At 40.4% G+C, this 19,444-nt stretch overlaps 1 protein-coding gene across 2 annotated transcripts in view; it reads left to right on the top strand.

Moving 5' to 3' along the window:
• gukh (GUK-holder) overlaps nt 1–19,444 on the top strand; it is a 364,151-nt gene that overhangs the window by 324,593 nt on the left and 20,114 nt on the right. Inside the window, exon 6 of one of the 2 annotated variants that reach the window (XM_067760726.1) lies at nt 15,711–15,884. The exons of the other annotated variant lie outside the window; for it this stretch is intronic. Within the exon in view, the coding sequence (XP_067616827.1) occupies nt 15,711–15,751 (41 nt within the window). The 3' untranslated portion in view covers nt 15,752–15,884. Of the gene's footprint in view, nt 1–15,710; nt 15,885–19,444 lie in introns of those variants that run through there. 2 annotated transcript variants of the gene reach the window in all.

Below are 19,444 nucleotides of genomic sequence, written 5' to 3'. Positions count from 1 at the left end.
GGTTTCTTTTGCTTTGTGTTAGCCAGTAGATCTTTTCAAAGGCATTGACTATTATTATGCCATAGTCCATTAAAAATCCCACCAGCCATTCTGGAGTGATTGAGTCCCTTAGATGAAAATTATTGAATTGGCATCCCCACATCCGTAGACGTTAGGGTATAGTTGTTTGCTTTTGAAACTATGGTAACTCCCTCTATTGGATAAATGTAATTAATAGTGGTAAAGGACGCCAGCCTATGACACAATTTTTTATTCATTCTTCGTTCCCTCTATGCTAAAGATCGTTGGAACGATTGTGCCATCAACTCAATTTGTCCGTCCTGACATATCACTAATTTTTACCACAGAAGTGTCGACTTGTATTCCCATAAAACTTTGTTACGAAAATCAAAACTCCGTTGACCTACTATAGGGAAGGATTTTCTCGAAATTATACCTAGCAAACTAGACAGAACTCGTGGACCTTCTGGTATTCAGTATATGTGAGGTGCTCAGGGGCCGGTCAGTTCAACCTAACGTAGCCTGGTACTACTCGCATCAATTTGTTTAATTTCTCTACGCTTGTGTAGAGAGAGAATGGCGGAACATATGCCTGTCGATAAATTGGTAACTAAGACTCTATTAAACAAGTAAAGAAGGCTAAGTTCGAGTGTAACCGAACATTACATACTCAGCTGAGAGCTTTGGAAACACAATATGGGAAAATCAACATGTAGGAAATGAACCTAGGGTAACCATGGAATGTGTTTGTATGACATGGGTGTCAAATGGAAGGTATTAAAGAGTTTTTTAAAAAGGAGTGGGCCATTTTGGAGATATCGCCATAAAGGTGGACCAGGGGTGACTCTATAATGTGTTTGTACAATATGGGTATCAAACGAAAGGTGTTAATGAGTATTTTAAAAGGGAGTGACCACTAATCTTATATGTGAAGACGTTTCAGAGATATCGACCAAAATGTGGACCAGGGTGACCCAGAACATCATCTGTCGGCTACCGCTAATTTATTTATATATGTAATACCACGAACAGTATTCCTGCCATGATTCAAAGGGCTTTTGATTTCGCCCTGCAGAACATTTTCATTTTCTTCTAATTAATATGGTAGGTGTCACACCCATTTTACTAAGTTTTTTCTAAAGTTATGTATACTTTGCGTCAAAAAATCAATCCAATCACCATGTTTCATCCCTCCTTTCGTATTGGTATAGAATTATGGCATTTTTTTCATTTTACGATATCGAAAAAGTGGGCGTAGTCATAGTCGAATTTCGCCCATTTTTAATACCAAGATAAAGTGAGTTCAGATAAGTACGTGAACTAAGTTTAGTAAAGATGTATCGATTTTTGCTCAAGCTATCGTGTTAACGGCCAAGAGGAAGTACAGACGGTCGACTGTGTATAAAATCTGGGCGTGGCTTCAACCGATTTCGCCCATTTTCACAGAAAACAGTTACCGGCATAGAATCTATGCACCTACCAAATTTCACAAGGATTGGTAAATTTTTGTTCGACTTATGGCACTAAAAGTATTCTAGACAAATTAAATGAAAAAGGGGGAAGCCACGCCCATTTTGAAATTTCCTTTTATTTTTGTATTTTGTTGCTGGAGTTTAATTTTGACATAATTTGCTTATATACTGTAAAGATATTCAATTTTATGTTAACATTTGACTTAAAATTTTTTTTTTTTAAAGTGGGCGTGTTCGTCATCCGATGTTGCTAATTTTTATTCGGCGCACATATAGTAATAGGAGTAACGTTCCAGCCAAATTTCACCATGATATCTGTAACGACTGCCAAATTACAACTTGCAAAACTTTTAGATTACCTTCTTTTAAAAGTGGGCGGTGCCACGCCCATTATCCAAAGGTTTACTAATTTTCTATTCTGCGTCATAAGGTCAACCCACATACCAAGTTTCATCGCTCTATCCGTCTTTGGTAATGAATTATCGCACTTTTTCGGTTTTTCGAAATTTTCGATATCGAAAAAGTGGGCGTGGTTATAGTCCGATTTCGTTCATTTTAAATAGCGATCTGAGATGAGTTCCCAAGAACCTACATACCAAATTTCATCAAGATACCTCAAAATTTACTCAAGTTATCGTGTTCACGGACAGACAGACGGACGGACGGACGGACGGTCATGGCTAAATGGATTTCTTTCTTCATTTTGATATATAGAAGTCTATATCTATCTCTATTAGTTTATGTCGTTACGGGGTACCGTTATACGAACAAAATTAATATACTCTGTGAGCTCTGCTCAGCTGAGTATAAAAACATATTTACAGCCACACCAAACGTATACTACTATCTTCTCGAAGTGCCTACAACTTAAACCCAGATAATCCTAAAAAAGGCTAAACAGGTTTAAGTCCTATCTATTTCTTAAGTATCTTTAATATTTAACTTCTTTAATTACCTTTCTATGCACAATGAACCCGTTATAAGCGGAAACTCTCACACCCAACCACACAATGATATCCATTTAAAAATATAGCTAAGTGCGTTCATGTACGTGCCCTCCCACAATAGTAGGCTCTAGCACTTTTAACAAGTCAGCCCTATGATATTGGTTGCAAGGCTAAGACAAAAACAACATTGTGTCATACATAATTACGATGACACACACATTCAAATAGCTTTATGATGCAATTAGCGAACTTACAAAATTGTCGCCTTTTCGTCTTCCTTTCATGCAATGTTTTCTTTTCACACTTTGCCTACGCTATTTAATCGTCTGTCGTGCTGGGCCTTCAAGAGAGTATCTTCTAAACTTGACCTTTTTGTCACTGCCACAAAAAGGAATATCTGGTTAATCGTCTTCATTATACACACATACACTTATGTACATATATGTACATGGTATGTAGTGTTGATGTGTATGAAACCCTCTCTTGTTGTACTTTGTCTTTCTTGATTTCTTCTTTTAACTTTGTTAGCTCTGTTTTTATACTCAGTTGAGCAGAGCTCACAGATTATATTAAGTTTGATTGGATAACGGTTGGTTGTACATATATAAAGAAATCGAGATAGATATAGACTTCCATATATCAAAATAATCAGGATCCAAAAAAAATTTGATTGAGCCATGTCCGTCCGTCCGTTAACACGATAACTTGAGTAAATTTTGAGGTGTCTTGATGAAATTTGGTATGCAGGTTCCTGAGCACTCATCTCAGATCGCTATTTAAAATGAACGATATCGGACTATAACCACGCCCACTTTTTCGATATCGAAAATTTCGAAAAACCGAAAAAATGCGATAATTCATTGCCAAAGGCGGTTAAAGCGATGAAACTTGGTAGATGGGTTGACGTTATGACGCGGAATAGAAAATTAGTAAGATTTTGGACAATGGGCGTGGCACCACCCACTTTTACAAGAAGGTAATTTAAAAGTTTTGCAAGCTGTAATTTGGCAGTCGTTGAAGATATCATGATGCAATTTGGCAGGAACGTTACTACTATTACTATATATGTGCTAAATAAATATTAGCAAAATTGGATGAAGAACACGCCCACTTTTTAAAAAAAAATTTTTTTAAATTCAAATTTTAACAAAAAATTTAATATCTTTACTGTATATAAGTAAATTAAGTCAAAATTCAACTCCAGTAATGATATGATGCAATAAAATACAAAAATAAAAGAAAATTTCAAAATGGGCGTGGCTCCGCCCATTTTCATTTAGTTTGTCTAGAATACTTTTAATGCCATAAGTCGAACAAAAATTTGGCAATCCTTTTGAAATTTGGTAGGAGCATAGATTCTATAACGGTAACTGTTCTCTGTGAAAATGGGCGAAATCGGTGGAAGCCACGCCCAGTTTTTATACACAGTCCACCGTCTGTCCTTCCGCTCGGCCGTTAACACAATAACTTGAGCAAAAACCGATATATCTTTACTAAACTTAGCCCACGTACTTATCTGAACTCACTTTATCTTGGTATAAAAAATGGCCGAAATCCGACCATAACCACGCCCACTTTATCGATATCAAAAATTACGAAAAATGAATAAAATGCCATAATTCTATACCAAATACGAAAAAATGGATGAAACATGGTAACTGGATTGGTTTATTGACGCAAAATATAACTTTGGAAAAAACTTTGTAAAATGGGTGTGACACCTACCATATTAAGTAGAAGAAAATGAAAAAGTTCTACAAGGCGAAATCAACAGCCCTTGGAATCTTGGCAGGAATACTGTTAGTGGTATTGAATATATAAATAAATTTGCAGTACCCGACAGATGATTTTCTGGATCACCTGGTCCACATTTGGTCGATATCGCGAGAACGCCTTCACATATACATCTAAGGGCCACTCGCTTTTAAAACCCTCATTAATGCCTTTAATTTGATATCCATATCGTACAAACACATTCTAGAGTCACCCCTGGCCCACCCTAATGGCGATATCTCGAAAAGGCGTGCACCTATAGACCTAATGCCCACTCCCTCTTAAAATGCTCAGTAACACCTTTCGTTTGATACCCATATCGTAAAAACATTCTAGAGTCACCCCTGGCTCACCCTAATGGCGATATCTCGAAAAGGCGTCCACCTATAGACCTAATGTCCACTCCCTCTTAAAATGCTCAGTAACACCTTTCGTTTGATACCCATATCGTACAAACATTCTAGAGTCACCCCTGGCCCACCCTAATGGCGATATCTCGAAAAGGCGTCCACCTATAGACCTAATGCCCACTCCCTCTTAAAATGCTCAGTAACACCTTTCGTTTGATACCCAAACATTCTAGAGTCACCCTTGGTCCACCTTTATGGCGATATCTCGAAAAGGCGTCCACCTAGAGAACTGAGGATTACTCCCTTTTAAAATACTCATTACCACCTTTCATTTGATACACATATCGTACAAACACATTCTAGAGTCACCCTGGCCCACCCTAATGGCGATATCTCGAAAAGGCGTCCACCTATAGACCTAATGCCCACTCCCTCTTAAAATGCTCAGTAACACCTTTCGTTTGATACCCATATCGTACAAACATTCTAGAGTCACCCCTGGCCCACCCTAATGGCGATATCTCGAAAAGGCGTCCACCTATAGACCTAATGCCCACTCCCTCTTAAAATGCTCAGTAACACCTTTCGTTTGATACCCAAACATTCTAGAGTCACCCTTGGTCCACCTTTATGGCGATATCTCGAAAAGGCGTCCACCTAGAGAACTGAGGATTACTCCCTTTTAAAATACTCATTACCACCTTTCATTTGATACACATATCGTACAAACACATTCTAGAGTCACCCTGGCCCACCCTAATGGCGATATCTCGAAAAGGCGTCCACCTATAGACCTAATGCCCACTCCCTCTTAAAATGCTCAGTAACACCTTTCGTTTGATACCCATATCGTACAAACATTCTAGAGTCACCCCTGGCCCACCCTAATGGCGATATCTCGAAAAGGCGTCCACCTATAGACCTAATGCCTACTCCCTCTTAAAATGCTCAGTAACACCTTTCGTTTGATACCCATATCGTACAAACATTCTAGAGTCACCCTTGGTCTACCTTTATGGCGATATCTCGAAAAGGCGTCCACCTAGAGAACTGAGGATTACTCCCTTTTAAAATACTCATTACCACCTTTCATTTGATACACATATCGTACAAACACATTCTAGAGTCACCCCTGGCCCACCCTAATGACGATATCTCGAAAAGGCGTCCACCTATAGACCTAATGCCCACTCCCTCTTAAAATGCTCAGTAACACCTTTCGTTTGATACCCATATCGTACAACCATTCTAGAGTCACCCTTGGTCCACCTTTATCGCGATATCTCGAAAAGGCGTCCACCTATAGAACTAAGGATTACTCCCTTTTAAAATACCCATTACCATCTTTCATTTGATACCCATATCATACAAACACATTCTAGAGTCACCCCTGGCCCACCCTAATGGCGACATTTCGAAAAGGCGTCCACCTATAGACCTAATTCCCACTCCCTCTTAAAATGCTCAGTAACACCTTTCATTTGATTCCCATATCGTACAACTAGAGACACCCCTGGTCCACCTTTATGGCGATATCTCGAAACGGCGTCCACCTAGGGAACTAAGGATCACTCCTTTTCAAAATACTCATTAACAGCTTTCATTTGATACCCATATCGTACAAACATATTCTAGAGTCACCCCTGGTCCACCTTTATGGGGATTTCTCGAAAAGGCGTTCACCTATAGAACTAAAGCCCATTCCCTTTTAAAATACGAATTATCACCTTTCATTTGATACCCATATCGTACAAACACATTCTAGAGTCAGCCCTGGTCCACCTTTATGGCGATATCCCTAAATGGCGTCCATCCATAGAACTATGACCTACTCTCTCTTTAACACCTTCCATTTGATACACATGTCATACAACCACATTCCAGGGTTACCCTAGGTTCATTTTCCTACATGGTGATTTTCCTTAATTTGTCTCCATAGCTCTCAACTGAGTATGTAATGTTCGGTTACACCCGAACTTAGCCTTCCTTACTTGTTCTTTTTTCAATTTACATGACACCTAAGTGGGCTCTTATAAATATTAAGAAAATTACAAATGTACGTATTATATAGCTAAAGACTGAACACAACAATCTGTTATCAGTATCTTACACAAAGTTATCAAACGTTGCCTAGACTATAAGAAATGATGGCGGGCAAGTACGGAGCTTGCACAATATAAATTTCGAGTTTAGACTTTAAATAACAGCCATGTTTCGGTCGAATTCGACTCCCAATTGTTGTGGGATCAGGCCGCTAGTATCTCCTCTAGCTTACCCATAGGCGTTTAAATACTGATAAAACTGGTATAGCGTAAGGCCCTCAGAGTCATTCACAAAGAGTCGGCAAAGCAATATGCCGAAAAATGTCCAGCAAATCCCGTGCCCGCCAAATGCTCTAATAAATTAAACTCTTCCTTATCCAAAATCAACCCTGACCTAAGCATTGTATGCCCCATGTCTCCACATGACAATGCTTGGTTTTCAGTTCAAATGTGGAGCCAACTCCTCTACCACCCGTGTCTCTTTGGTCCACTTTTATTGAATCTGCAAACTTTCTTTTGACTTCCGTTAGAGTATATCCCTGACAATTTGTGAATGATTCCTCTCCTTGGATGGGGCGAAGTACTGATACAAGAAGAAGAAGAAAAAAAGCAGACCTGATACATATATTTCCCTTCCTTCTATCTTCCCATCTCCAGCTTCCCTTCTCCTTTCTCTGCTTTTCCCTCTACCCTTTCTAAGAGATATACTTACCACCAAGGAGGCGAAGACCGCTGGCAGGTCAACTTCGTTTTTCCAAATTAAAATATTATGCCTGATGTTCCTTGCGCCAGACCCCACCCCATGCTCCCTGGCTTTCTTTAACTGCCTCTCTTTCTTCCATTCCCCAGAATCAACTTATATCTCTACCTTTAGCTCTCCATATTCTTCCTCTTCCACCCTCCCCCCCCCTTCTCCCCTTCCGACCGCCACCAATCTTCATCTTCACCTCTCTCACTTTCCCTATCACTAACCGTTTTTCTGAAGAATTTTAATGTTTGATGTTCCTTGCCCCAGGATGTGAGTAGTAGGCTCACCTACGTAAAGGATCTTACAACCAAATATTGGATAGCTCTCTCATCCACTTCTTTCTTTTCCTCTCTTTGTTCCATTTCCCATTTCAATCAACTTCTATTTTTTCTCCTAGCTCATTCCCTCTCTCTCCGCCGCCCTTTTTCGTCTTACTCTCTCTCTCTCCCTATCCCTAACCCAATCCATATCACTTTCCCTAACCCAATTTCTTTCAGCGATTTTTTCGAATACGCAAATGTTTATGATATTGACTAAATTCGGTACTGTCAAAGTTCCAAGACCGGCACTTCTAGCGCATATTAAAAAAAGTGTTTTTTTTTTTCACAGCAAAAAAGTAAAAAGCCTCTCGCACGTTTGTCATACAAGTACACTTTTTCATACGAAGATAATTTATTTGTCAATTCATGAAAAGATTATTTACATACATATACATATACATATGTATGTACTATGAGTATGGATACAATAATGTTTATATGTCAGTAACTATCCCGGCTCGAGTAGGCGCATCATAAACATTATGTCGCATAGGAACAACAATATGACTTGAAAGACCTTCTCCTGGCCATTGAATGCTCACCTCTTGGATATCTGCTGAAGGCGTTTGTGCAGAACGTGATTAATTTGTTTGCTTTTTATAATAATGGTGGTACACACATTCATACCTACGAAAGTTTAGCTTAGTTATTATGTGTACATGAATGTAAGCTGTTGATTTCGCAGTTCATACAAATATCCCACTTCAACTGCCACTACCACTCCTACCCCACTGCCACTCCTAGTCTCACTCTCATTCCCACTCCGCTTCCATCTACTTCTCTTTCCTCAACTTCCTCAAATTTCGAATCTCTTTTTGCTTCACCTCACGGACAGATTTCAATATTGTGGCAAATTTTGAGAAACAAGCCGTTTGCATCTTGCGCAACCAATATAAAAGTCTCTTATCAAATATCAACATAAATCAGCTTTTCTATCAATAAATTAAAACTTACAGCTGTCATCTGGCGTACGGTAGCAACTGCCGGTAATACAGTGCAAATATTCACAATAGTGCCATAGTACAAATCGATTTCTTTGTGTGCTCACAATCGTTTATTTTTAACAAATTGTTTTAATAAAATATAGCTAAACAAAAAAACTACGACCGAAATTACCCAAAGCTCGCTAATAGCCCGAATCTCTTTTGGGGCTACTTGCTGTTCACGCCCAAGGGCGTTCCGTAGTCTACGCCTAAGCGCCCCCCCCCCCCACTACCTTTCATCAGCCCCGTTGCTCAGCAAGCCACAACAAGTACCCGCTGCTGCTCACGCCCCACGGTGCCAACAACTCAAACAGCTGCTACCACTCATAACTACTACCTTCGTAGTAGAGTCGGTAGCAATGCTGATCATCAGCCCCTGCCCCCGTCTTCTCCCCCCTATTTTCCGGCAGCAATCGTGTAGGTCAGGGAAACAGACTCTTAGCCCCTACCTCCGTTTGCACCGTTTGCCAGCACAGAATATATATGTTTGCGACATCCGCCCAATGCAGCTCCTGCCTTGGGTGGTACCACTTTCCTAGATGTTCTGGTCTCCGCGACGGCAACCCCCCGACGGGTTTCATCGCGCCATGTTGCCAGGTCGCAAACCCAAATCATCCGGGTACCCCAATGCTTGCCCAAGGGCGCCCAGTCCCAAGGCCACAACAGCAATTGCGTCCTGGCCTTCCACAACCTAGGCGTAGTCACCCCTCACTTACCCCTAGAGTGGCTGCGTCACCCCTCATGCACTTCAGAATTCTGCAGTTAAACTGTAATGGACTAACTGGGAAGATTACGGAGATAGTCGATTTCATGAAGCGGCACAACATCCGCATTGCTGCGATTCAAGAGACTAAACTCACAGCAAGATCTGCATTGCAGACCTGCTCCGGGTATAATGTCCACAGGAAAGACCGCGAGAGCGGAAATGGAGGCGGCCTCGCGTTTATCATACACCACTCTGTGCAATATTATATATTTGATCCTGGCATCGACCGTAGGGACAATGTCTTAAAACGTCAAGGCCTATCTGTCCGGTCAGGCGATGCAAACCTAGAAATCATCAACATCTACATCCCTCCTGCCACCTGTTGCCCCAGTGGATACCGCCCTAATATCAGAGCCTTACTCACTGGCAACAATCGCATCATCTTAGGCGATTTCAATGCCCATCACGATCTATGGCACTCAAACTTGCGGGCGGACAGTAGGGGTGAGATGTTGGCGGATCAAATAGAAGAAACGACGTCCTGCACAATAAACGGAGACGCCCACACGTATGGTAGGAAGCTGTCACAGTTCGCCAGATATCTCAATCGTGAGCGCAGAACTAGTAAACTGCGTCAACTGGCAGCCGATGGTAACATTGGCATCCGACCACCTGCCTATACTTATTTCGCTCGAGCGTACCGCCGACTTCATCGTCACCGAAAAATGCACTTTCATAAACTTCAAAAAAGGAAAGTGGGAAGAATATAAATCTTTTACAGACAACGTCTTTGCTGCCCTCCCTATCCCGACTGATGCGAGCCAAGGAGAGCGTGGCTTCCGTAAGGTCATTGAATCCGGCTCGGCACGTTTCATTCCCACCGGGAGAATTCCCGAAATCCGGCCCCACATCCCGGCGGAGGCCGCAAACTTAGCGAGAGAACGTGACCTTATAAGACAGCTTGATCCAGGCGACCCGCAAATAAGGGATATAAACCAACGCATCAGATTGCTTGTGGACGAACACAGGCGGGCGAAATGGGAGGAGCACCTAAGAGGTTGTAACCTCTCTACCGGCGTGGGTAAACTTTGGTCCACCGTAAAGTCCCTATCGAATCCGACTAAGCACAAAGACAAAGTTTCCATCGCCTTTGGCGACAAAGTGCTGTCGGATGCGAAAAAATGCGCGAGCGCTTTCTGCCGACAATATAATGCATTCTGCGGTCGACAAAGATAGACGGAGGGCCAATAGACACGCACATAAACACAAATTCAGCGCGTCACCAATGGCCATCACCGCTAAAGAGGTTGAGGACGCCATTGCTCGCGCTAAACCATCAAAAGCAGTGGGCCCAGACGGAATAGCCATGCCGATGCTTAAAAGCCTAGGGAAAGAGTGTTTCAAATATTTAGCGCATGTCTTCAACCTGTCTCTTTCCACCTTTGTCATAATTGAGAAATGGAAAATAGCCAAGGTGGTCCCGCTACTAAACCCTGGGAAACCAGCTAACATAGGAGAGTCGTATCGTCCGATATATCTCCTATCGCCAGTAGCAAAGACGCTTGAAGCCATTTTGCTCCCTTATTTCCAAGCAAATTTGCAGCTAGCCTCTCTTCAGCATGGCTTCAGAAAACTCCATAGCACTACCACCGCGCTAAATGCCATTAGCACCCAGATAAATTGCGGTTTAAATCAATACCCCCACCATAGAACAGTACTCGTAGCGCTAGACCTATCAAAAGCTTTTGATACGGTCAACCATGGCTCGTTACTGCAAGACCTGGAAGGGTCTACCCTTCCCCCATGTCTTAAAAGGTGGACCGCAAATTATGTGGGTGGTCGGCAGGCATCTGTGCAATTTAGAAACGAAAAATCAAAACCAAGGATAATTAAACAAGGGGTGCCACAGGATGGTGTCCTATCCCACTTTTGTTTAATTTCTACATATCTAAGCTACCTTCACCACCGGAAGGAGTCACAATCGTTTCCTACGCCGATGACTGCACAATAATGGCCACAGGCCCAGGCCCAAAGATCGATGAGCTATGTAATAAAATAAACGGCTACCTCCCTGATCTCCCCAGTTTTTTCGCCTCGCGAAACCTGGCATTATCACCGACTAAATCTTCCGCGACCTTATTTACAACATGGACGTCCCAAATGTCGACCATTTTGAACATCCACGTCGATGGCACTACGCTACCGACTGCCCTACACCCCAAAATCTTGGGTGTGGCGTTTGATCAGGATCTACATTTTGGTGTGCACGCAGCCGCAATTGTTCCGAGAATTCAGAGCCGTAACAAAATCCTCAAATCCCTCGCTGGCAGTACCTGGGAAAAAGATAAAGAAACGCTCATTACTACATACACAGCAATTCGCCAGCCGATTACGTGCTACGCGTCACCTATATGGTCGCCAAGCCTAAAAATTACCCACTGGAAGAAGCTACACGCCTGCCAAAATACTGCTCTCAGAATTGCCACGGGCTGTCTTCTTATGTCCCCAGAACATCATCTGCATAATGAGGCGAGAATACTCCCCATCAGGGAGAGAAATGAGATGCTGACCAAACAGTTCCTGTTGAATACCCAGAAACCTGAGCATCCCAACAGGCATCTGATTGATGAACCAGCACCGCCTAGGGGCTTAAGGGGTCATCTCCGTAAGCATTTTGATGAAATACGGCACCTGAAAACCCAGCCGTATGAAGCGAAAAAACACAAGCAGGTCCTTGGTGAACTCCGTAAACAGGCGTCGGACCTTTATGCCGGGAATTGCCCGGTGAATCCAGTACTCAAAGAAAAGTATCCAAAACTCGCGGAAGAGGAACGCATACTCCCCAGGGAAACGCGTGTCACTCTTGCTCAACTTCGTTCTGGATACTGTAACAGGTTAAACTCTTACCTATCCAGATTCAACCCCGACATACAAAATGTATGCCCCGCTTGCAATGTGTCCCCACATGACACCAACCATCTCTTTAATTGTAATGTGGAACCAACGCCTCTAACATCCCTTTCCTTATGGTCCACCCCTGTTGAAACAGCAAGTTTCCTTGGACTCCCGTTAGAGGATATTGATGACAATTTGTGATCGGTCGCTGCTGTTAGGTGGGGCGAAGCAACAACAACAACAACAGCCCAAATCCCCATCTTTACAACCAAATCTTTATTTATAGATTTGGATTCTAAATAAGAGCGAAAAAGGGACCCGTACATAAAACCCGCAATTATAATTAATATACATATATGATTCGTGATTATTCTACCCCTTCTGTTATAGTTCAAATCGCTGAACTTCCCTCAATTTCCTCTTATATGTAATCTTTTTTTGCTAAACCTCACCGATCGACTTCTATATTGTAGCGGATTTTGAGAAATTCCCAATTTATGCACCGTGTGTTATAGTTCGAATCGCTAAACTGTGAATAAATAACTCAAATATTCAGTATAGCTAAATGATCTTTATTTACAACACTACTATGGTAATAGTGCTTCATATTTAATTACTCGCGTACTTCACTTACAAAATCTTAATCTTTAATCAAACTGATTGATTATTCCTCAGCTTGCGCTGCTTTTATAGTCTCAGTTGCCTTGTTCGCCTTTTTCTCCTAGAGTCTTAGACTTTTCACGAACAGCCTTCTCGAATAGTTGCTTTTTTATTCCTCATGTCTGTATCTTATATTCACGTTTTCATTGTAGTTATATGCTTGTATGTGTGTGAGTAACTTCTGCACTTCTAGGTGTTCTTTACATGTATGTATAATAACGTCTGAGCTCTTATGCGCTCTTGTTTTGAACAACGCCTAATGCACCATAATTGCTGTCGTCGCAGTGTGTCCGTAGGCTAAAAAACAACCCCAGTTTTGGAACCGTCGCCCACCCCGATACCACTTTCACATTACATCAGGGCGGCGTTCCATATTTCTCTCTCCATGTTCCCGATATTTGCTCTGAGTGTCGATTTAATCGCCACTGCTTCGCCTACGCATTTATCTGCGCTCCCTCTTAGCATCCATCAGACGTGTCATGACTACAAATGCTATTTTTTTCCCTGCAGCCCAGCATTCCTTCCTGTTACGCATTTGTGATACTAAGTTTCTCGTGGTAGGTTCCTCCCCAAAAACTCTATGCAAGATGACGGGGGCAGTGGAACTTTACGTGTTCTGCATTTTCTAACTCCGTGGTATACCTTGGGCAAAGAGGATATTCCGCTATCCTACGCTTCCATAAATACTTTTTGAAACCGCCATGTCCACTCAGTATCTGCGTGAGATGGTAGTTCAGTTCGCCGTGCTTCCGCTCATTCCATTTACTGGAGGCCTGTCACCGTTCTTGCCACTTAACTATTGTTTGTGTCCTTACGCGCTCACACTGTTGCCTTCTATATGAACCAATCGCATCATAAATAAGAAAATATACAATAACTCGGATCCTGGTCAACTTTCCGGAAGAAGTGCTTCTCAAATATTAAGCTACATAAACATACACCAATGTACCGAATTTCAATCAAGTCGCACTATGAATTTTTTAGAAGAGGTCGGTCCCTCGTCTACCAACTTGTAAATTTAAAGCATTCTTAAATCGGTCCAGTCGTTTAGGAGGTGTTCACTCACAAACACACACACAGATGTAAAATATATTTTAGGAAGATTAAAGCGCAGTTACGTCAACTTTTATATCGACAACCAAGCAGCAATTAAGCCAATAATCTGGAATAGCACCACATCTAAAGTATATTAGGGTGTAAGTAACCCCTGGAATGAATCGGGATAGGGTCCCAGTACATATGCGAATAGATGGGAATGAAAAAGCGTATGAGCTAGCTAAAAAAGGGGCAATCCCTCGAAGCTTATACCGTAGACTTCCCAATCAGATTGAGCGAGATTAGAAAAAGGTGAGAGCTGCACATAATCGCCTAAGCAAGAAAGGTGTGAAAACAAGCGCGGGGCTGCAATGTGTCGAAGATCAGGTGCGGGTTATAAAACCTTAGACTAACAGAGTCACTCTTACCATTAAAAAGAGAGGACTGTAAGGTGTGCGGGTTGGAGGAGGAAACGGCCGAGCACTTTTTGAGAGCATGCCTTGCGTTCATCAGGCTAAGACTGCAGAGTGATACACTAACAGATCTAGAAGCAGCAGTTCAACCTAAACTAAACTAATAAGTATACTACCATGTCGGTTTTAGCATCAGATATTGATGGCTTGGGTATCGCTTCGTGTTCGCTGCTACACATTTGGGGTATTCACACTATTATGGCAAAATAATATATCGAATTTTGGGAAATTCCGCTTATTTGAAACCTTCTGCAAACGTTCTGATCGCTAAATTATCGAAAAAATAACTCCAATATTCAGTAATGCAAAATGGTTTTTATTAGACTACTTTAAGAGTACTTCACAATAACACTTATACTTCACAACTAATTGCGCGTTTAAATCAAACTGATTAGTCATGCGTCAGCTTGCGCTGCTTTGATAGTCTCGGTTTCCTCGTTCACTCATTTCTCCTAAGGTCCTGTAATTTCGCGAACTTCATGCTTGGTTACCAGCCATATACATGTATATTTGTAGTTTATAGCCATATGCGTGTGTATATGTGAGTACTACTTCAGCTGATGATGACATGCATTTGTTAGTATCTCTCCGCTGCCTTGTATGTATGTGTGTAAATGATGATTGATTTGTTTACGTACATACGAGTGGCTACTTAGTATCAGCTTAGTGATGCTAGTACCGCTTAGTGATGCTAATATTCGTCACAATAATAATACTCAAACACTTCGCTTATTTCTCTGAATTACAACTTGTTTGGACTGCATAGAACATACAATTTATTTAATTTACGACTGTTTTGTATCAGCTGACAGCCACTGTACATAATTGTTCAAAAAAATTTTATTAAAAATAAATAAGCAAATTTATTTAAAATTTAATCTCAAAAACACTCAATTAATGTAGTTTTAAGCACAGTTAATAAAAAAATTTATGCGCAAATTTTATATTTCATGTTTTACCTAATATAGCATTCACACAATGTCATATAACTAATTAACAACTAAATAGTAGAGAGCACTAATTGAAAGAGTCTACTTAAATTACATAATTTACAATTTAAAGGCTCTGAAACTAATTAAGAACAAAACTTTTGCTTTTAGTCCTCGCTATTAAGACCTGCTAAATATATTTGTGTGCATATGACATCTCACTGTTTGTATGTAATATTTAATTAACCGTATTTGCATATCATTTACCTACACATACTTAATTCAATCACCTGGGTAAAAATTGTCGCATATCACATTTCATGACTTTCGGAACAACTCATATAACACGAACTTCATTATCTAATTTATTATTCCAGAGATATCTGGGGATGGCAACATTAATCAATATCTAATCTAGTATTTACTTAGAAAGCGATATATTCGAATCGGACATCTTTTTCGTGCTCTCGACAGTTTTGAACCGCCTAAAAAAGTTTTCACGAATCAAATTGCGAGTTGACCTAAATTTTAGGTACCTAAGCTAATATTCCACTGGAACTTTCCAGCACTGCAACATTTTGGGAAAAAAACTGTCAAATGTGTGCGAGTTCATTTGACAACTAATTGCTGTTTGTCTATACAAACAATACAAAACTGTAGTTTAATCAGGAACACATGCTTCTGCAGGACAGAGTTCATGGGAGGAAAAGTATCCTTAGATCTCAGAACAAGAAATGCAGCGCCTCCGCCTAATTGCTTCCATCTCAAGTTGAACACGGGTACATTGGTAATGCCCCAAATAACTAATTTTAGGGAAGCGGTGCGGGCATTGAGAACCACATACATACATAACTGCTTAATCTGAACCAGCGTTGAAAATCAAAGATCTAATTTTTTATTCCGTCAGCGTTAACGCCAATCTATTTAATACCATCACTGCATCTTTCAACTATTGATCGGCCACCACCGCAGTCGAATCATCCTCCTCTGGTCAATAAAGTAGCTATAATTAGTGCACAAGCGCATTTTATTGGCATATACATATGTATGTATGTAGAAATCAAGAAAAAACTGAATAAAATAAAAAAAATCTATTTTATTTTGTTCTTCAAATCAAATAGAAATTCGTTTAAACTTTTTGGTTTAGTTTTATTTAAAGCCAGAGAGTTTCAATATTTTAAAAGTTACAAAACTATATTTCTGAATTATCAATTCTTCATTAGCCAACCGATGATGATTTCAAATAAGGGTAAAATCGTTAGCTGTCATTATCTCAAGTCTCATCACGGACTTCAATTCCGTAAAAAAGTGAAATTCAGTTCAGTTTGTTACTCTAGGGTTTCTTAAGGCTTTGCCTTTCTTCGCCTTTCTTAGATGGATACTGAAGTTGATATAGTATACATTATCCGATTATGGTAGTCTATCAGGCACCTTTCCGTCCTATGTTGATATCACATAATCGCAGCTCAATGTTACATATATCAAGCACACACTTTATAATGGCCCAACAGGTGTAGAAGTACTCCTCATGATGTGTGTGCAATGACAAAGACACTGCCTGATGGTTGTGGGGAGTGTTATCAATATTAAGGGTCGTTTGCTGGATCCAAATCCTGTATAATCCAGTAACTAGCATCATTAGGTAATAGACCGACCACCTCGGAAACGATTTGCTATGACAGCATTAAATCTTTGAGGTCATTCCACCCCCACTTCACTAAACTTGGGGTCGCCACAGCTTCAACTGCTAAATATGTATATTATACATTCATGTAACAGGACTCACCTCGCGTAGATGAGGTTGACAATTAGTGAAATATTTTGATGTATATAACCCAAAAAGAATTCGTCTCTTTCAGCCACCAGCCTTTTGAACTCTTCTGATGGGAACTCCATGATTAAAGCTGTGTAACATGGTGCTAGGATAAGTATATGTGTGTTCTTCCACTAGGTCTTCAGTGCTAAAATTTGATAGCATACACGAGTATATGTCTTCCCTTGCCATGTCTGCCGTCCTTACCCTTCCTACGGATTTTGTAGTAAACGCCAAATTCATATTCCCCTGCACGACAGGGCGGACTCAGCTGTCAAATAGTAAATATGTGGAAGAAACCCCGTCCGCAACATCAACGTCGATAACGCTGCATACAATTACAGCCGCATATACCTCCTGGCTGTAAACCATCCAATTCGCACCTTCTATGGGGCGTAGCGCCATAGTTTCCGGCTTCTTAGCCACTTAGGCCCATATTCCCACCATCGACAAGGTGTCAAACCTAGTAAGAGGAACAAGTCTACTTAATTTTTATTTGAATTGTCAAGCTTTGGAACACTTTTTAAGTTTGCTTCTCAAATGTATGACCCTTTCACAAGCATACGAATTTTACTGGTATTTTCTATCGATGACTCGAATTTCAAGAAATAAAATAAAGGGAGTCTACGGAGCGGCTAATCCTCGAGGAGTCTCCTCATTATGTCAGCCAGCCTTGCAGTATTACACAATTACGTCTAAGCTAGTGGATGAATGCAAACGATCTCTGGGAGCCAAAAAAATGTTTTGGTAGGACAGGTTCCCGGGCATCACGAACACTAAGGTTAGGATCAGGCAGACTACCTATCCAAGCTATAGTCCAGAGCCCTTCTGTGGACTACAAAGGCACACACTGCGGAAACCATAAGTAACTGGGAAACAAAGCAGTTCGGACCACACTGGATTGACTGCTCAGGGCAAAGACTGGCCAAATTATTTATAATCCCAGCAACGAGAAAATAATCTAAGCAGAGAGGTCTTAAGAACACACTCTCACTTTGTTTTATACGAGACACTGTAGTCGACGGGATCACCTAAGTAAGTGAAATCTATCCGATACACAAATCTGTCGCTTCTGTGAGCTTTAGAATGAAACGCCGGTTCACATTATTTTTATTGCGTCGCTCTGGCAAGATAGATACTCTTAATCTTCTCGTGATATGGAATAGAAAGCCTAAAGAAATACTTAGATACATTAAAAGCCTTCACATACGGTTATGGGCCAAACACATCGAAGATCGAAATAAAGGTCGCAGTGCAATGATATATTTTAAACTCAGTAAATTTGGCACTTTTCTGTGCTTGTTCACGACTGTTTGGGTTTCCGTTAACCAACACTTCTTATAAAAAAAATTGACCCCCAAAACACATGTGCAGCATTGTTTGCTAGTTCTGCTTCGTTGTTTTGTGGACACACGTCACAATCGCGCAAGATATTACGTTTGTAAATATAAAAGAACTTCAGACTTAGCAGTTGAAACTTTTTCAACTTGCTCATTCACATAAAAAATTTCTCGAAAACTTTTATAAACATTCCCACTATACGGGAAAAATACTTGCTAATATATTTTGTATCCTGTTCATTAGTTAAGATGCAGTTTTTAATTGTCAAATATGCTGCAATGGTATCAACTAGTGGAAAAAATAATTACACTTGCAACATTTGAAAGAACTTTAGCCAAAATACATGATACCCTATCTGTCGCTCTCCATGCATATACAAATTTGAAATTTTCTCATCTGTCAGCGCACGATGCTGCATCAAAAACCTTATATGACGGGGCTTTTATGCTTGTTCGTGATTGTTGAGGATTTTTTGTTACCCAACACTAAAACTATGCAGCAAATTTTGTTGGAACACGTCAGACTTTGCATGCAGCGGCAATTTCTTTGCGCCGAAGTTTTGCATATCTATCTATTCTAGGCATAAGGATAATATTTTACCCAGCGATGATTTGCGTTTAGTATCCACGCATTATGTCAAAAAAATTACATTCATTTAATAATAAGAATTGTAACTAATACGCTCAATTAAAAAAATGTGTTTAACGTATTTTTATCCAATACCTCCATCTAACAAATAATAAATAACCGTATCTATAAATATCGAAATAAATAAAAATTATAACTGCATATGTATTTAAAACCATATTACATTTTTAAAGTTTTTTGCACTGTTATTTTATGTGAATTAAGCATTTTTGGGTAAACACGAATTGTCAAAGCTTTGAGTTTATGTTTTGCTGGCATTGAAATTGTGAAAAAAAAAAAAAAAAATAAAAAACAAATTAAGTAAATAAT

Source organism: Eurosta solidaginis, chromosome 1, assembly GCF_040869045.1.
Source record: "Eurosta solidaginis isolate ZX-2024a chromosome 1, ASM4086904v1, whole genome shotgun sequence".
In the NCBI taxonomy this organism is placed as follows: Eukaryota; Metazoa; Arthropoda; class Insecta; order Diptera; family Tephritidae; genus Eurosta; species Eurosta solidaginis.
Note: the sequence above shows the minus strand (reverse complement) of the source record. Positions and strands in the feature narration are given on the sequence as shown.